The sequence below is a fragment of the Cebidichthys violaceus genome, unplaced genomic scaffold (genome assembly GCF_023349555.1).
Source record: "Cebidichthys violaceus isolate CVI_PGR_0920_01 unplaced genomic scaffold, fCebVio1.0.p SCAF_10, whole genome shotgun sequence".
Classification (NCBI taxonomy): Eukaryota; Metazoa; Chordata; class Actinopteri; order Perciformes; family Stichaeidae; genus Cebidichthys; species Cebidichthys violaceus.
In genome coordinates, this window is record NW_027176263.1 from 2,807,365 (window position 1) to 2,826,358 (window position 18,994).

Genomic DNA, 18,994 nt, shown 5'->3' on the forward strand with positions numbered 1-18,994 from the left:
TATTACATCCCTATTAGATCGGCAGACTATGCCCCTTCATCCATCCTCGCACCATCTATCTCTGGCATAATGTCCATGCATACAGTTGAGAGCAATTAGGACTTCTTTGGAGGAAAATAGCCAGTCATTAAGGAGGAGCAGGGACTGCACAGTGTGATGGTTTATACCAGGTGGGAGGCTATTAGACAGCCAAGTGGTGTGAGCAAACTCCCATGGTCATAAATACGGGGAACAGTAAACATCTTCAGCTGCCGCCAAGCGCTTTCCTACAATAACGTCATGAGTTAATAATTTAGAGAAATGCTCATTTATGCGTCGACACAACATGCTGTACCTTCACTCAATGTACTGTAGGACGACAGTCGCTTAAAAGACTGGCGTTCTCCACTGTAGACCTTTTAGCACAGGTGTTAGTATTAACATTAAAGATGGCTCCGCTCTACTTGAGTGTGTCACAGTAAGCCGTGACAGTGCGACAGTGAGCCAACATGTAAAATATTCAGCCATCCCTATTTATTATTTATACTTTTGCTTTTCCCACTGCGATGTCAAAAGGTCTTCATGTGCAAAAAAAAACTGAACTTTTACTGTACTTTTTGTTTCTTCAATCTGAAAAATGACATTATATGGCTGAGATTAGCCAAACAGCAAAAAAATAAGTGACAGCAATTTTGATAATCAAACACTTGAAACATTCACTCGTTTCACAGTTTCAAATGTGTGGTGCTGTACTCTGCTTTTTGTATTATCATTGGACATTGAATATCTTTTGGTTTTGAATTACTGGGCTCTTGTGATTGATTGGCATTTTCCACCATCTTCTGCTTAAAGACTAATTGATTAATCAAAGCACACTGGATCAATTATGAAGAAAAAAAAAACATAATTTGCGTCCTTTAATGACACATCAATGTGAATTTTAACTCGACGAGGAAAATCTTCAAAGAAGAAAGATCTTAAAGAATTAAGATCAAAGCTTGCTCTTAATTTTCTACACATGCTGCAACACTATATTTACAAGATTTCATTGAACGCTTTCATGTGAACAGGCAGTGACGTGATGTGCAGGGAAATGATGCAGCAGTGATCAGACACTATACAAACAATAGTGCAAACCTAATACTAACAGCAGTGGTACTTAATCAGTTTGGATTGAATATTTAAGAATTGGCAACAATTCTGCAGTTATATATTTGGTTGTTTCAATTTAAACGCTTTCAAATATAGCAGTGGACTATAAAGTGCTTCTTTTCTGGCCACTATGACTATTGAATACATTATTTTAGATTGGCAAAGCTTAAAAACAGGCTCGTGGGATGCCGATGGGGCTACAGAGATGATGTGCACGCATGAAAAACTAAAAAAAGACTGCACTTAAGAGCAAACTATTGAGGAAGTAACCTTTTCTTCAAACTGTATATACAATAACAATGACGGGCAAGAGTTTGTGCACATATTATCTTTTATGCACACTGGGCAAACAGGTCTTATCAGTGAGGAGAATCAGACACCTGCTGCCGTCTGGTGTAGTCAACATCCACTCTCCCGAAACTATCCATCACAACCACAAACAAAACCGGACTCAGACGCAACAGAGCAAATTATAACAAGCAAGAAACAGGTGCTGAATATGTGTAGAGTGCAGCAATTACACTAAATACGGACGATTATAAGAATGTCTGTTCTCTGAGGGAAAACTATTACCAGCCAGCCAGCATGAGATACAGTATAGTTGCTCAAAGAATAACTGAAGTACAATCGTCACCTCATTGTAAAGGCCTCTGAAGCACACAGTTCTCAATTTCCAAAGCGCACTACTTCACAGAACAATCTTTGTTTTCAACATCAAAGGCTTAATACTATTTGAGAATTAAGTTGTATAAAGATCTGCGCGAGAGGATAACTGCAGGACTTTTTGGAGACAAAGCACAATGTTTCACATTCAAATATTCTATCTCGGAACTATGAAAAAAAGCTAAACTGGCTAATTGGCTATAAAGTCTGCAGCGAAACTCTCAAATAAAAGAAAAGCGACGACTAAGAATTACTCGGGTGAAGATTAATCGCAGCCACGTCAAAAGACCTGTGGTATAAATCCTAAATCCTCTTTGCTCTGTGATTTTGCAAAGCAGTACGTCTGAGTGACATCAGGCTGTGCATTTGTGGGCCCCTTACAGATGGCACAGTGTAATTTCACAGCCATTACCTCCTCTCCACAATGCATAGCACAATCACATGACGGCAAAATCCTCTCAAACCTACTCCTATGGGAACTTTTACAAGCCGTTAGTGGCCTGGTCATTATGGGAATTCTCATAAGAGTTCATAAGAGCTATTTCGGCAGCGTCTAAATGACTGCGTTAAATAGAGTATTAGGCTCTGAGAATATGATTAACCAATTGTAATTGCTTCTGTGACTTCAAAACAGGCAGTCAATGCACGATTCAGATGTTGCTCTTCCTCTTTATCAAGTAAAGCATGTCAACAAAAAAAGAAGGACACGGCAGCGACGCAGAAAAAGGTCTCGCAGAATAAACATGACATGCATCAAATGTGCTAGCGGTGAGCGAGAAGTGAGAGACAGCGCCTGTCCTTTCAAAACCATCATCTCTTCCTGCATCGGTGCACGTGCTCCCCTAGATTGCCTCTCTGCTTTCGCTATTCGCTGTGTCAAAAGAAAGCAGACAGCCAGACACACACACACACAAACACACACACACACACACACACACATGAGTCCCTACACAAGCATGTTGTACAGCAGATCCGCCATGTACAACATGTGTTCTCTGCAAGCACAAATCATGTTAGTAATCACAGTACACCGACTCCACCAGTCACTGGGGAATATCTTTTGAGGCAAATGAGCCTCCTGATTTCCAATACAAACACACACACACACACACACACACACACACAAACGTCAACACTGATAGCTACCGTCAAGCACAAGCCCTATGCATGATATCATGAATATTAAAGCACTGGTTTAGCATTTTCTCGGCATTCTTCTCCTCGGCGATGAATCAGAAAGGCCTGATAGGAGCTGCCGTGTACATTGCGATGCCGTCTGTGATGTGTTTGCCTTGGGAGGCCAGCTTTCATATCACATAACACATGCAGGGCCACAAGGACGTGAGAGGAAGTTCAACCCCCAGCGGAGTTAAAGGCGGTGGATGAGGGGAAGGATAGGGAGAGGCGAACAGGGAGGGTGGTGTTGCAGGTGGGAGGCGGGGGGGGTAGAAAATCCCAGCAACCAAATGACTTTCTTATCTATGATGTATCTGTTGCATCACCGGAAACTCGTTTGTTTTGAGGTTAAGACACTTGAGATGATCAAATGTTCTTAAAATAAAACGCAATCATTCGCCACTGGAAGGGTGCGGGCCACGGCCTGAATATCATCAACAAAGGCCTTTTCTCTGCGGGCAGGCTCCACTCTAAGTTCCCCTGCCTGTTGTGACAATGCCCACAGGGGGAGAGCAGATGTCCGTTGCCAGGAGCACATCTGCATAGAGTCTCAATCCCCACCCCTTCACTGGCCAGACAATGGAGCCGCCCTCCTCCTCCTCCTCCTCCTCCTCCTCCTCCACTTGAATCTTTCTTCCACTGGAGCCTCCAAATGCAGTAAAAAAAAAAAAAAGAAAAAGAAAAGAAAAAAAGAAGAAGAAGAGTGGGGAGAGTTGGGAACCGATGCCCACTGTGCCTGTCAAAACTGCGAAATGGAAGGATCATCCTTCATCTATCAAAATGTGCATGTGCTCATGTGGATGCATGATTGGGTCCCTAATTAAGCCCTCATTAATTAGTAGGCCACAGACGATAAGTTAAGTTCAAACTAGATGTATTTGGTTGTGTGCAGGCTTGCAAGAAATGTTGTAAAAAAAACACACTTGTGCCAAACTTTTGATCAAACTCTTTAAGTCTCTGTGATTTCAAATGCATTTTTGAAAAGTAGCCCATCAACATTTACAATATGTATATAAATATATGTATGTATTATATATGTATGTTGACCATTACCTTGTAGCTGCCCAGCTAATTAGGACCTTAATCGAACCTATACTCCCACATCACTGTGAAGTGTATCGGCTAATGTCTACTCCCAACCTCTCTTGTCCCTCCTTGCCGATGGCGCAGGGACACATGGGCAGCGACGCGAGTATAGCTTTCAAACTAGACCCCGGTGGAGCACACACTGAAATATTTTCACACCACCTTTTTTCTTCTTTTTTAGCAATAATCTTGAATCCTACCTCGGCTGGATGTTTACTGAGAGTTCAAACGTCGGCTTTGGGGGCTCCAGAAATAGCATCGCAGGCTACGCATTTCAAATTCGCTTGTTATCTCGGATTTAGATAATGATCCACCTTTTTAGATGACATAAAAAAAAAAAAAACTTAATCCGGAACGCAACGGGACAATCTCCGGCGCTGGGAAACGGTGCCTGGTGTCGTTTTTGAACGGGGGGAAGTCGCGTCGGCTGTCGGTGTGCCTGGTTATCCTGCTGTTTACTTCTACGGTTCATAAACACTCCTATTCTTTTCCTCCTGCCAGAATTGAGAGGTGTGTATCAGTTTGCTTTTCCTTTTTTTCTCTCGCTTTTTGAGTGAGGCGGAGCCTTTGCCCACTTCTCCCTCACACACACACACACACACACACACACGCGGACCCGCGCGCGCACACACAGCAGAACACACACCAGGGACATGCAGTTGATGGAGATGGGACAGGGGGAAATTTAGAGAAAGGCGGTTTGTGATGGTGATATATGTCCTTTTAGACTCTATTGTTTTTTTTCCCCCTGGCTAATTTCGGATAATTTGAAGTCTTGAATGGCCAATCCCATGCAAATAGATTTTTCAAAATATTAGCCTATTTCAGCAAAAAGTTTAAAGGCCAGGTAATATGAATATACATCAATACAATACAGATGTGTACTCTAAATGTTGGTTTCTATAAACAAAGCCGTAGCTACTGAAGTCATGTTTATTTATTTTTCATTTGACAGTTTTGGGTACTATTTGTGTCGACTTCTACCTAACTTCTAAATTACTGAATTTAGCTACAGCATTCAAACTTGAGGCAAGTCTTTAGCCGTTAAAGACTTTATTAATGTGTAAATTACCATTGCCACAAAACATCTGTAGCAACCATCCAATCAAAAGCAATCAACTAGACTTCATGATTAAGATAATGTTAAATAGGCAGTCGCTCCACAATAAAACTGCAACACACCTTTCCAATTTTGTTTTGTTGGCCAAATTATTAAACATAACTATTAATGCTTTTATGTGGGTGACATATTAATATGACTTATTATTTACTGTCTGCATACATGGTGAAATGTGATTTTCAGATTCAGTATTCCAGCAGTTTAAAGCAGCTACTCTCAACCACTGGTGGGCCTCCAAGCGCCATCTAGTGGGCTGCGGGGGTACTGCTAAATGGTTAGATTAAATAAATAAAAAAATTCATGTAATTCACAAAGCTAGTTCATTTTACATCTAAAAGTGCTCAAGAAATCACATAAATAAAAAACTAAGAAATTAAAACAAAGCATAACTTCAATGACCAGTAACGTTTAAATGTCACCACGCCAATCACGACACATCATCAGGTAGAGAAAAACGTGCTTGGCCACTGTTAGCCAGCTAAAGTTCTCGGATACATATTTTTAATATATATACGTATATATGTGTAGTCTTATACTAACTAGGCTATACTTAGGCTATAATTAGACGTTTAGTCTACTAAACGGTCAGCCCAAATCAGTAGCTATAGCATTAGTTATAGAAGTACATTTGAGTAAGAAGTGAATCCTATGGTCATTATTTTGGTATAGATGTAGATGTTCAATAGCCGTCTAATTGATGGTCAGTCTATAATTGGACTCTATACTATACTAACAATATACTAACACTCTTCAATCTAAATTGGATATATATCAGCAAGCTAACATTAGTTTTTCATCAGTTGGTTAAGTTAGACACTGGGTGCAAATCTTTAGCAACTAATCTCTAATTAGGTATTAGCTCGCTAAACGGAGCAATCCATATTAATTTAGTGATGTGTGAATCAATCTTCGCTTAAAAACGCAATTTAATTGAGCGACTGTTTCCCTCTATCTTCTGTAACTCAATAGAATCTCTCATTCAACATCGAGATTCTCTGAAAAAATGAAATGTTTACTTTCAGCATCCACGGGGTATTTACATTCTATATTTGTTAGTTACACATCCTTGGTATACAGACTGGTTATATCATTTGTAGACTCAGAGTATTTAGATTTGACTTTAGACCAATAATTAAATCTATAGATGGTTGAATCATTGTTGGATTTAGTCAACCAGATTTCTGTTTTTTTCTTTTTTGGGGGGGGGGACTGTGGAAGGGACTTTGCAACAGTATTTAGACCTTTGGGGAAATAGAATATACATGAACAGTTACAGTCATAAGAGGAAAAATTCTCATAATTAGAACATTTTACAGACTATCTTTTGGATGTCTGTTTAATCAATATTTTATGCTGTGTTGGCGGGACTTGAGAGTCGACCTCTGTATGTCTAAAACCCTGCCTCCGGCCCTGGCTGTAACTGTTCCTGTTGTACAGACACACAGATATATAGCCTACATTGGTACATAGATAGATTTGGAGCTCAACTTCATGTTTACTCTGTTCATTCCTCCTCTTCCTGCCACAGGTGCAGAGTGCAGCAACTGCAGCTGTGCCTTGATGTCATGCTTAAAACATGCAATCCATATTCTTCTTTTTTTTAGTCTCAGTCTGAGAGTAACTGTGGACCGTCCATTCATTCATTCCGCAGCGCGGGCCATATATAACACAGCGCAGATGGCCGAGAGCATCTTTGGATTTCCTGGTCACTTTAATCCCTCCATTCCTTTCCAACACTTCCAGCAAATAGTTGTCTTTAAATGGAGCTTTCCACAAAGACAAAGAAAATCACCGTTAGCAATGGATGAATCATTAATGCCTACCTTCTATTCTGTAGCTTCTGTACCATGTGCACTGTGTGTGTGGTCCCAGGCCTGGGGGGCTCTTGGCCCTGTCCTGAGTGTATCTTTCCCTGTGGTCATTTTGTCTCCAGCACAATGTAACTCCTGGGCATCAACCCAAACAATCCAAAGACCAACACCAGCCAACAGGGGACACCAACTGAAGCATATGCTTTCAATGGCAGCAGAGGGGATGGACGACAGGAGGAGGAAGAGGCAGAGGAAACAGTCTAAGTTACTGCTGTGAGGTTGTAAGTCAAAATCTGATTTAGATGAAGGCCTCCCTTTCTCCCAAATTAATAACACAACAAACACAAAGGCACTTATTCACTAATGTCTACTAATGAATGCCCAAATCAATGATGCAGTATATTAAGAAATTATTTAAAATTGCATGCATGATGTAACATATACTGTATGCTGGTTGCCTGAACTTGTTAGCCATGTGTGGAAGATTTCCCATCTTGTTGTCATTTAAAAGAGTTCAAAATCGGATGCATTGTTACAGCTTTAATCCAGCAAAAGGCTGTGTTTGCTAATTATAAGCGTATGCTTTGTTATGTTTATTATAGGTCACTGAGTAAATCACCTCCCTGTGCTTTTTCTCTGCACATTTCAAATAACAATTAAATTAGATGACTATGTTCTCCTTTTTTATTATTACTCCAGTCCCTATAGCTTAAGAATCTGGTTGAACTAAATCAATACAGTCCTGGAAATTATTAAAATGTGCACACCATTAGGGTTTGAAACTATGATTTGCCTTTGTTTATAGACTGGCTGTTCGAGGATGACAGTCAACACACACACACATACACACCTCTAATCTCTTCACTGTACAGCGGGTATTTGAGAGGATCAGTAGTGTGCGACTGCATATTTCTGCAGAGAGACATTATTTCTTCCCTCAATTCCTCCTGGCAGAGATCTGAGTGTTTGACCTTTTTAAAATGCAAAGCGATTCTTCTACTCCTGAGAGTGAACGGGAGGCTCATGATTGTGCTACTAAATTTGAGGGACTTAATGCAGTAACTCACAGAGAGGGAGAGCTGTTCTGCACCTGCTGAAGTCTTGACTTGGGTACTGGGATACAATAACACCTCCAAGGGTTATGTTAATCTTTAAAGACGGGGTTATTCTTATGCTGCTCCACTCTTTACTTCATTTGAAGGAATATTTCACTGCAACCTTGAATCAGTCTCTTGTGCATAAATCACCTTATTGCATAGCATTTCCTTTCACTTGGTACTGAATGTGTACTATAACGCTGAGGTCTTTTGCTTTAGTCTTCGATATCAAAATAAACTGTGAATATATTTATTCATTCAGTCTGAACATTCATCAATTTTTATTATATCAAATAATTTGGTTCTATTCAAAGTAACCTTGTATTTGTCACTATGGTAAACAGTCTTATGATTTTAGATAAACATCACTACCAGAGCACTTGTGATTATCAGCAGCTAAAAAGTGGAGGTAATGTTAAATTGAGAATTAAACAACTTATGACACCCACTACATATGGGGTATTGGAATGAGAAGCTCACTGGAGTGTAATTTACATTTGATAATGATGTCAGATTGATAAGAGTGTGCCATTGTACTGCATGTTCAGCACCTCCTCCACTAAGTGCACATACAGTGCAGCAGCAGAACGTCTTTTGAGATGGCATAATATGATTCAAACAAAGCCACACAAAACCACTCTGGCCGCACTCACATCTAATTATATTCTACTACATTAAGGCCTCTGACACATTCATAGCAGCCTTTAAAAGACACAGGGATTTCGTCATTGGCTTATGCTTATGCCTCCAACAGAATGCAAATGAAGCAGATTTACCCCTTTGACTGGAGAATAAGTTGGAAAACAGTTAATTAGACTTGTTGTGAGGTCTGTGGATGATTTTGCTTCCTCCTACAGCAGGAAATAGAATACTGTGAATGGTTATGTGAGATGCTCAAGCTGTTTCCAAAGCTGAACTGTAGATAACGGATCTGAAAGCAGGAAGTTTCTGAAAACAACAACAGACTTTATACTGTGAGCACAGAAGATATCAACTGAAGGAAACAGAATTGATCTCCTCCAATTAGAAGACCATCTCAAATGTGACTAACTTCATTTGTTGAAATGCCCATCAGTCTACACATCCACACATCAAGTATTAGAGACAGTGTAGAGAAGCAGATTCTGAGGGGGGGTGGTCGGGTTCCTGATCTGCAAATTAGATTTTCCCAATGCTGTGATGCTGAGGTTATGAAGGAGCTGTAGACTAGATGAAACTAAGAGGTGGAGCTTTACAAGTAGTGATGAAATACTTGGTAATATTATACAAACGTGTCAAGCCGAACTGAGCCACTGTTTGAGCGAAGAAGTGTGTTTCCGAGCAGAAGATAAGAAGTGTCCATTCATGTCACCTGAAGGTTGCCTCTGCATCGCTGCCTCTTACTCTAAATATACAACAAAACAGATGATCAGGAATCCCAAAAGCTGGTTCTGCTTGAAAAAGCACTTAGCAAATATCTAATTTCATATTCAAGGTCTTAAATGAAACCAAATCAATCTTTTTCACTCTTATTTAGCACAATTGTGCTGTTAAATCACACAGCTACGCTTGCAAACTGACACAGTCTTAAATACAATTTTCTTCATATAATATATGCATGATAAATTCATCCATCCTTGTATAAAGTACTTTCCTGTTCCCTTGCGGTAGGGTACTTGAACAGACTACTGTTAGTACGTCTTTGTTTACAACCAGCCTAATGTAATTATACATCACCACCTACACACAAATTAGCATGCAAACTGTGGCGGAGGTTTGAAAAATGCATGGAGGAGTGTGATGTAGTGCAAGGAGATGTCTGATCTTCTGAGGCAGTGCTTCTGTAGCGCTGCTAGATGCCGTGATGTCAGGTCCGCGGACCTCACAGCTGCAACATGGGGAGCAGGACTGCAGCTAACAAGCTCCAAGTACTCCGTTTAAAACATACATACACAGTGCAAAGACACAAAAATACACACACACACACACACACACACACACACAGAGCTTAGCTGGACAGCTCTTATCTCCACTGAACAAACTCCTCGAGTGATGGGAATGTTCTCACGATGTTATCTTGTCCTCTGTGGAAATTAGATAGCCAGCCACCTTTATCACCACCCTCAGACTCTGGAGGGCCCCTGACCATTACTGGAACAAGGACCACTAGGCTGCCAGGGGACACTCACCAACTGGTTGCTTGAAAAAAAGAACTGCTAGAGAATTGTAAGTACTGCAAGTGGAATGACTGACAGGAGATTGGAAGGAGTCTTACAGTTAGGTAGTTTAACCCATCAGCAAAGGGAGTCAACTCTAAGACTGTTTTGGACTTCTACGGTTGGTATTTGCACAGGATGCTGAACCAGATGAAATGTTAAGCAAAAGGAAGAGTCCTACTGTGAGCCTTGACACCTTATTAAAAAGAATATAAGAAGAGAGAGGAAATATCTAAAGAAATCGGAGAAGCTAGATATTAATTATAATTGGCAAAAGAATAAACAGAAAGAATCTTTGAGATATGCGATTTAACAGAAACATCTCCATGGCAACTCTCTTTTCAAGTCACATCTTTAATGAATAGGTAATAGAAAGAATGCAAAACACACAACGTCCTAGTGTCAGAACAGATGCCAAAACTGAAACGAGACACAAAAAAAAAGAGGATTTTTGTTTGACAAAAAGTGATTTTGCGGTGAGCACAACAGAGTATGTCAAAACAGCACAGCCGCCCTTTTTTGAAAAGAAAACACACACACACACACATACAATTCTGTTGCTGTCATTTTGACTGTCTGGCAAATCCACTTCTTGTTTTCAAAGCATTTTTTTTTCTCTAACAGGTGCAAAACCTCTCAACTCAACACATCAAAGAGACACATGCACCTGCGAATAAATCATAGTGAATGGTAAGAATCCAGACTAGGGCCTCCTAACACCAAAGAGGTAGGATTCAAAGTGTCTGATTTAATATTCATGAAGTGCAAGGCTTTGGTGGTTGAATGCTTGTTTACTGAGATGTGTCTTTTGTCCTTGGGACAAGGTTTGATATTCCACCAAGCAGCTGTATTTACATATACTCGCGGTTTTGCCTCTGCATGATATACATATATATCGCCTAACGTGGCACATACATTACACCTAACCACATACTGACTAATGATTGACACGCAATCTCAGCACGCTCTTCTCTCCCCTCTGTGAAAGTATTAAAACCCTTACTGCTGTTCTGACAGAGCTAATGAGAGTTTCTGATTGTGAAGTGTTGGTGGCTCCTGTGCGGAGGAGTTGCAGCAAGTCTAAAGCAAAGTGTAGTCTGCAAACTGCACCCACAGGGACAGAGGTGGCAGACATCCAGTCAAGAGAGGACAGAACTGTCAAACACCACTTCGTTAATAAACACTTCTTTCCCTCTCGTTACCACTCTTCTTCTAGATTAATTAAGAAGGTAAGATCTGACTATAAAAATGGTAACATCTACTTTAGGCTACTGTAGGTTTCTGTTTCAGTGACATGGCAAAGAGAGTGTTAAAATAGTGCTGCAACCTTCTTTTTTTTTTTTATCTGTGCACCTGTTTTTTTTCTGTTTTATCAAAGGTTTGGTCATTAAAAACACCCTCGCCCTGCAGCTTGGTGTCAGTCGTGCACCTGCATCAAGGAATCCAATTTTTGGCAGCGACGTGCAAAATAATCTCAAAGTGAAAACACAAAGGGGCAGCGGCTCCAAATGGATGTCTCACATCTTTTGTCTCTCGCCATTTAAAAAAGCATGAGCTGTATGTCACCTTTTAAAAGTGAAACAAACTCCTACAAGGTTGGTGCCGTGTGCGGATCAGCTAATTAACACAGCTGAAACAAAGCTTGTGAGAAAAACCCATCTCCCTGATGGCTACTTACAGACAGAAAGCAGCTGGTCAGAACGTACTCTGGAGAAAACATCAGCTACTGGAGAAAGTGGTTGGGGATGCTCTTCACTTAAGTGCCTTTCTTTGAGCCGTGTTCTCTGTTATTCTCCCACGCTTTCTCCTCTCCTATAGGAGACACACACACACACACACACACACACACACACACACACACACACACACACACACACACACACACACACACACACACACACACACACATACACACCCATCTCTTTCATCCCCACGGGTGAAACAAACCCATGAATTATGACTCAAATCAAGCCTAATTTATTTAACATGCTCTAAATTAATGTCTTCATGTTGATGTGCATTGGATATAAATAGCTGGATTATTTTTCTAATTATTTCCCCCCGTATTTTCTCCAGAGCCTGCACATTACACAGGGGTTTTGGTTATTACATTTCTCACACAACTTGGTTATTGAACAACTCACTGGATCAACCGGCCAACTAATAAGTTGTGCAGACCTGCTGCCCTCTGCTGGTGAAACTGTGAACTACCAACAGTCTCACGGGGCTCTGCAATGGCCACAGAAGATCATGAAAACCTGTGATTAGGTTTAGACACTTCCATACCAACAATTTCATTGCTCCCCTTTTCTCACTTAAGAAAAGTTCCATGACGGACATACTTCATGTTATTGTACTTTCATATGCACTCACGAGTCTAAACGTGCTATTATTCATATCAGTGTGCTTAGTCCACTTGAGGTTAGCAGCTTCAGGCTGCAACTAGCATAACACACCCTCTTCTCTGACTGAGCTATCTGTGGTCAAGTTGCATAATGGATAATGTAGGCACTCAGTTTTGGCAAAGAATAAAAATGTATTCTAATTCTGAAAAAGTTGTCCACATCTGACAATGTAGTGCAATGCTTCAAGTACCCTATTTAGTAATAATTCCAGATTTTTATAAGATTGCACTTTGTTTATACTAATTTTCAACAATTAATGTACATTTAAAACAAGAAATATGATTTAGTATACAGTATTTTAAAGGGGCACTCCACAGATTTCAGACATTAAATTCAGTTTCTAAAGTCAGAAAATAAAATAACCCAGACTGTCATCGGGGTTATCTCAGATTGAGTTTGAGGTATCAATTTTTCAACAGAAGCTTTTAGCAGAAGCATTGACCAGACAGGGAAGGTCTAACAAAAGATGCTATTATGTTGCATTATGGGAAATGTAAGATCCAGTGTTTTTGAAGCTAGACACACACTAGTGAAGAAAAGTCAGGATATCTTGGCCTTTGTCTTTGACCATTATTCTTTAATCTGTCTTTTCTGAGTCCTCATACTTAAGAACATTGTAAAGCCAAATCACTGGAGTTCCCCTTTAAATATTTAAACATAACTGAAAGAGTAATTTCAGTACAACAATGTTACATTTCAAGTATGTAGCCTATAGATTAAGTATATGTAAATACAATCAAAAACAACTTGATGTCTCAAAATAGCATTGTCAAGTGTACTTGAATATATAGTCAAGTATATGTTAAGATGCACTAACGATATATTGTCAGAGCATCAAATACTCTCAAAACAAGAGAACATGTTATCTCATGTTTCCAATTCAGTTCTTTATTTGACAGCTAACCCTCCAGAAAGTTCACATGACCCCCTTCTATGCTGCGCAACTCAGTGAGCCATCTATTGCTATCTTAGGGCTCGGATGGTGCGGAGCAGTTGGTAGTTGCTCGCGCCTGCAGGGTCTCCGAGTGGTTGGAGTCGATTCGTCCAAACCACAAGAATGTCTCCCCTGCTTGCGACAAAGCTGCCTCTGCAGACTTCTGCTTGTGGTTGCGGGGGAACCGCCTGTTGCTGGTTGGAACATTAACAGCCTGCTTCATCGTAAAGTCAGCCTGGTGGACCGTGATGTTCCTCCCAGTCCCTTCGGGGCTGCTGTAAGCTCCATCGTCGCACAAGCAGAAATGGGGGTTTTGCTGACTGTGATCACCGAGACACTTCCTGCGCCCCACACCCTGAAGTACACCAACATGCAAAAGATATGGTTTCCTTTTAAGGTGCAATGTGGTGATGGATAACAACATTTTATAATGGGCTGAATTTCTGTTACTCACATGACTGAAGACAGAGATGTTGTCTTTGAAGGCACGCTTGTTGTCATGGTCGGAGAATGGATATTCTCTGGATTTCTGATAAGAAAGTGTTTTTGAAGACAGTGTCTAGTACGATACACTGAATGTAACAAAAATAATAAAATGAAGAGGCAGTTTCTTTCTTTGCAGAAGTGCAATGGAATTGTTTAAAGCCCTGGGCCATAGCAGTGAAAAACAGTCATGTCAAATACTATTATCTACTGTACATACACACCTGCTGAGTTTTCCATTTAGGATAGCGCTCCATGTTCAAAGCCTGAGGCAATGATGATTGAACCTGAGTCAGCATGGTCCCAGTGCTTGTACAAAGCTCCCGACTCCTGGTCTCATTTTCTGGTAATACTGGATGAGCAAACTGAGAAAGAATGAAAGAAAAGCTTATTACACAGCCAGGTTTGAATGCTGTCATTTGTAACGATCTGATTATGTGTTGAAATGAATAATTTCTTACCCATTTGCCATCATTGCTCATTGAAGAATATCGTTTTCCACCTTTTACCATTTTAATAGAGTTTGAGAGTAGTTTCACTAATAGAGCACAGCCACACACGCACACACTGTCCAACTGAACAACTACTGCAAACACACTGGTGACCACGGAAACATGCTGCTGCATGCAAAACAACCTGAAATGTGATCACATTTTGCCATGGAAACGTGAAACTGAAATTCTGGCAGTGATAGAAAATCAAAAAAGAACTGTTCAATATTACATTTGAGCAAATCAAGAAATTAAATGTACAATATTAGATTTCCTGTCTTTTTTTTCCTCTGAATATAAATCTGGAGAAATTAGACAGAAATCCTTTATTGAGGAGTTTTTTTTTTAAATTTTGAGAACATATTTGATTTCAACCACGAAAGGCTTCTCTGATGGATGACAAAAACAAAATTAACATATAAGTGACTTTATTTTTTACAACACTGGATTTAGAAAACCAACAATACATACTGTATAAAATAACATATTCAAATGGAATAGTTTTTTCCCCCATTTTATTAGCTATTCAGTTATTTTTCAAAATATGTTAAAAAGTACAAATCAATTTATTGAATTATTTTCAAAAGCGTTGATTTAAGAAATAAAAAATGAGTCACATGATTTTCTTTACAAATAAACATAGTTAAGAGTTGAAAGAGGCACATAGTCACTAATACAAAGCCCTGACTGTACAACACCAGCTTCTGCAATGTAAATGATGTGAAACTAGATGAGCAGAAGTGGTTTATCACCTCAAAAGTTGAAGGATTTTAAAATATCTTCAGTGACAGAAGGTTAATCAGGACAAAGTCCAGATGTGATAAGATAACTGGAGTGTAACCCACATTAGGGGGGATTTATGTTAAAGTAGCAAATGTAGAAATTAGGCATTCTTAAGAAAGTCTAAATTAAACAATATATTTAGAGAACAGGGTGGATAAACATCTTTAGGTTTAAGACAACAGATAAGAAACCAACACTTCTAGTTTTAAAAGGGCCGCTCCGTTGTAATCTTTCTGGCCTCAAACATGGGAAAATAGTTTTTCAACTACACGCAAATGGAGAACAGAGAAATGGAAAGTGTACAGAGAGGTAACCTTTGTGCTGAGAACTGTCGTCTCCAGGATCCCATGGGAATATTAGACTTTTGCCACTGCTGAGACATGGTTGTGGTCTGAGTGACCCTGGTGTATATCTGTTGTATTATTGATCCCTGAGGACAAGATGAGCATGAGGAAAAAGGTTGTATCACATGTTTTAGGTTATGTTCAATATTACCATTGAATCCAGGGTCCAAACATATTTTTAAGTAAGTTATTGTGTAAGCACCGATATCGACACAGTTCTTTATTTAAGTATTTTTTATTGGCCTGAAAGGAGTAAATTAAGTATATCAAGTCTAAACATACTGGATTCACACTGCAAAATACCAACCACGTTTACATTTTTATGTCTTTTCATGTTTAACAGGAAGCACACAAATGCATAAACATGGCTGCGTCCTGAAGTAACATGCTTTCATAGTCTTTATCCAGGCCCAGTACCACAGTCACAACAAAGTGAAGGTACTGGATGTGGGTATACTATGAATATGAAGCACTTAATTGATAGTCACTTGGGTGACTGGCTTTGAGCTGACTTCTGGTATTATTCCCAACAAGCCCGCCGAGTTATTTCATGAAGGCTAAATAGGCACTCATCAGCGCTGTTAATGCTTTGTTGATCACAGTAACATTGTCTTGACCTCATCAACTACACCCTCTTAATTAAGGAGGTCATACGGATGCGCTTGATGAAGGCTCTAGATGCCTCAGAGGGTCAGTGTGTGCAGCACTGAGGTGAACTAATGGTATTAAATTAAGAGGCAGCCATTTGATTGCACCCACTACATTATGCATTCATATTTTGAAGAGAATGCTGATTCTTACTCTGAATGACTGATGTAGGCGTTTCTGTTTCACCACTCCAAGAGCTCGTCACTATGGGAACACACTCCTTTCTCATCCCTCTATGGAAGTGCTTCTTCAGCTGTCTGGCCAAAAGTTGCCATCTGGGGAAAAGAAGTGATCAGCGACAGCTTAAAATCTCCAAAAATGTGGTTATGTTCTCATTCAAAGTGAGTAAATTGTTGTGTTTAAGCTTTATGAAAGTCACAAGCTCATATCATCTTACCTTTCCTGTGTTTCGTTGTGTTTATTCAACCTGTCTGCCTCCTCGCTCTTCTCCTGCATCCATCGCTGCAGAAGTTTTTCTTTCTCTCTCCAAGTCTGTGCCAGCGCCTCATGTAGTCCTTTCTGCTCCGCACGCAGGGCTGCCAACTCTTTGGATTGACACTCAACGGTGAACTCCAACTCTGAAAGGGTCGCCTTCAGGGTGATACTCCCTTTAGCCAGAGTAAGCGCCTCTTGACGGTAGCGGGACATACTGAAAACAGACAAGTAATAATAGTGGTTTACTGTACCTTTGATCACCTCCGGGTATTGTCACTTGAAATGTTTAGATGTTGGATTTTGGGTCACAAGTTGATCGACTAGTACTGAAGAACACCAACTGGTTTAAGCTGATTTATGCTTCTTCATCAAGGTGTTTCAGTTTATGAATTGTAACCTGTTGATTATCAAATACAGCGCTGGAACAACTATATCAAGTCTGTTGTTCCGTCACTATATCTTCAAACTGGCCATATTAACATTCTTTTATTCACTATGTAATATATATAGCGATTATGGGAAGGTATTCATTGAAAATAACTTTGCTAGACAGTTCACAAAATACTTGTAAATTCAGCATTTCTCCAACTTGCTCTATGATGTCTGATAGGTGGATATAATGTAAAGGAGGGAGGCTGAATTGTATATATATTTCATATTTTTTTTAAAAGCAAGGCCCTCCCTTGTGTTGGTAATATATTTTTCGACCCACTCCTTGACGTCGTAAAAAAAACTCCTTAATACCCCTGATAATATATCAAGACAGAATATTTATGTCAAACAAACAAAAAAACATTGTCTTTTTTAAGAAAAAAGCTGTTAAACATTATATATCCAAAATCATTTCCATAGAGTGCCTAAATGTGACCCAATAACCAATAGGACTGGAGTAAAAACCTGAAATTACCGTGACTGCCAGTACTGCAGTTCAGCCTCTTTCAGATAGAGGACGGTGGTCAGGTCAGAGACAGTCTGAGACAGCTGGGGACGCAAAAAGCAAAAGGATGAATTGATTGAATGGTGGATAAAGTGAGGGCCACACCAGTTCAAAGGTCTGCCTTGAAAACACCAATCACCATTAATGCAAACTGCCTCTGCTTATATAGTGCAATGATGGCTGATAAATTCTTTCATACAGTTGGAGGCTGATGTTATGATGTTTATCACTGATTTCTCCACATTTCACCCACCTTTTCTTCAAGGTGTTCACTCTCTCTCAGTTGGAGTTGAAGCAGTCTGTTGTTTCTCCCAACTTCAAATCCACCTCTTTCTAAACTGAAAAAAAAGACAGTGCAATCATTTTAAGTGTTACGGGGTTTTTTTGCATCCAGATCATCAGAAAGGCCAACAGTTAGTTGAGTGAAATTCTACTTTTCTGACCTCTTGGACTGAACATCATCCAAAAATTGTTTGCGAATTTCAAAACGTTCCTCCAACTGAGACACTAAAAGAAAACAGGCACATGTCCTAAGAATAAGACAGTGAGAACATCATCATTGCAAATCCTTAAATAGAAAAAAAAAAAAAATATATATATATATATATATATATATATATATATATATATATATATATATATATATGAATCTTACAGCTTGTGAAGACGCCAACGTACGGGAGTTTCTCAGTTCGGTCTCTCACGTGCAGTCGAGCACGCACGTGATTCTTCCAGCTTGCCATTGTAATAAAAACGAAAATGTCACACGGTCCCAAAAAAATGTCCTGAAGCGGCGGGTTTAATGAGTCCTCCGCTGCCACTTGATTTAGGTCGAAGACGAAATGATAGTTAACACATACAGCCTACCCGTCAGCACAGGAGTGAAATGCCTGAAGCAAAGTTTCACAGCTCCTCCCTGTTCAGCCAGTCAGCTGCTTCACACTCCCTGCATTATATCGTCTGATATAACCATTAAGCTGTCCTCTGCCTATATAATATAATATAATATAATATAATATAATATTATATAATATAATATAATACAATATCATGTAGTGTAATGTAATATAATATAATATCTACTTAAACTTGCTACTTTCTCACTTTCAGAGATAAATATTTTTAACTTTTATTCCACAACATGTATTTACATGATGAAGGTACTGTTAGCTTTGTAGGTTCATATTTTATAAAATCATAATATTTCATCTGATCTTCTTTGTCACTTGGTCACTTTAAGCATAATTGTTGTGTA

General features: G+C 39.6%; 3 protein-coding genes across 5 annotated transcripts in view; all 3 read right to left on the bottom strand.

Annotated features, from left to right (window-relative positions):
• The window catches only part of ctbp2a (C-terminal binding protein 2a), a 61,245-nt gene extending 56,643 nt beyond the window's left edge, over positions 1–4,602 (bottom strand). The window contains exon 1 of one of the 2 annotated variants that reach the window (XM_068720693.1): positions 4,257–4,602. The gene's annotated coding sequence lies outside the window, so the exon portion shown is untranslated. Of the gene's footprint in view, positions 1–4,023; positions 4,190–4,256 lie in introns of those variants that run through there. The other variant, XM_068720701.1, reaches the window with a different exon arrangement.
• Positions 4,603–12,902: 8,300 nt separating this feature from the next.
• Positions 12,903–14,661, bottom strand: tex36 (testis expressed 36). The gene is made up of 4 exons (XM_068717179.1): positions 14,563–14,661; positions 14,326–14,466; positions 14,073–14,147; positions 12,903–13,973 (listed from the first exon to the last, which is right to left on the bottom strand). Exons 1-4 carry the CDS (start codon positions 14,611–14,613, stop codon positions 13,653–13,655), a joined length of 588 nt encoding a protein of 195 aa, XP_068573280.1. The 5' UTR covers positions 14,614–14,661; the 3' UTR covers positions 12,903–13,652.
• Positions 14,662–15,029: 368 nt separating this feature from the next.
• si:ch1073-143l10.2 (uncharacterized protein LOC565165 homolog) lies at positions 15,030–18,639 on the bottom strand. 2 transcript variants are annotated; one of them, XM_068717199.1, is made up of 7 exons: positions 18,418–18,639; positions 18,183–18,269; positions 17,993–18,077; positions 17,710–17,783; positions 16,765–17,016; positions 16,521–16,642; positions 15,030–15,805 (listed from the first exon to the last, which is right to left on the bottom strand). In XM_068717199.1, the coding sequence occupies exons 1-7, from the start codon at positions 18,480–18,482 to the stop codon at positions 15,732–15,734; spliced, it is 759 nt and encodes a 252-aa protein (XP_068573300.1). In that variant the 5' UTR covers positions 18,483–18,639; the 3' UTR covers positions 15,030–15,731. The 2 variants fall into 2 exon arrangements, with proteins under 2 accessions (XP_068573300.1, XP_068573292.1); XM_068717191.1 differs by having other exon boundaries at positions 18,183–18,246; positions 18,395–18,639.
• Between the last annotated feature and the right edge of the window lie 355 nt (positions 18,640–18,994).

What these genes read in the sequence shown, in the direction of transcription:
- tex36 (XM_068717179.1), bottom strand. Translation starts at nt 14,613, where the DNA reads ATGGTAAAAGGTGGAAAACGATATTCTTCAATGAGCAATGATGGCAAA. An exon ending in TGAGCAATGATGGCAAATGG is followed by an intron (nt 14,467 to 14,562) that starts GTAAGAAATTAT and finishes ATTCTTTCTCAG; the next exon opens with TTTGCTCATCCAGTATTACC. An exon ending in ACATCTCTGTCTTCAGTCAT is followed by an intron (nt 13,974 to 14,072) that starts GTGAGTAACAGA and finishes GGTGTACTTCAG; the next exon opens with GGTGTGGGGCGCAGGAAGTG.
- si:ch1073-143l10.2 (XM_068717199.1), bottom strand. Translation starts at nt 18,482, where the DNA reads ATGGCAAGCTGGAAGAATCACGTGCGTGCTCGACTGCACGTGAGAGAC. An exon ending in GACCGAACTGAGAAACTCCC is followed by an intron (nt 18,270 to 18,417) that starts GTACGTTGGCGT and finishes TCTTATTCTTAG; the next exon opens with GACATGTGCCTGTTTTCTTT. An exon ending in CTGCAGTACTGGCAGTCACG is followed by an intron (nt 17,017 to 17,709) that starts GTAATTTCAGGT and finishes GTCTGTTTTCAG; the next exon opens with TATGTCCCGCTACCGTCAAG.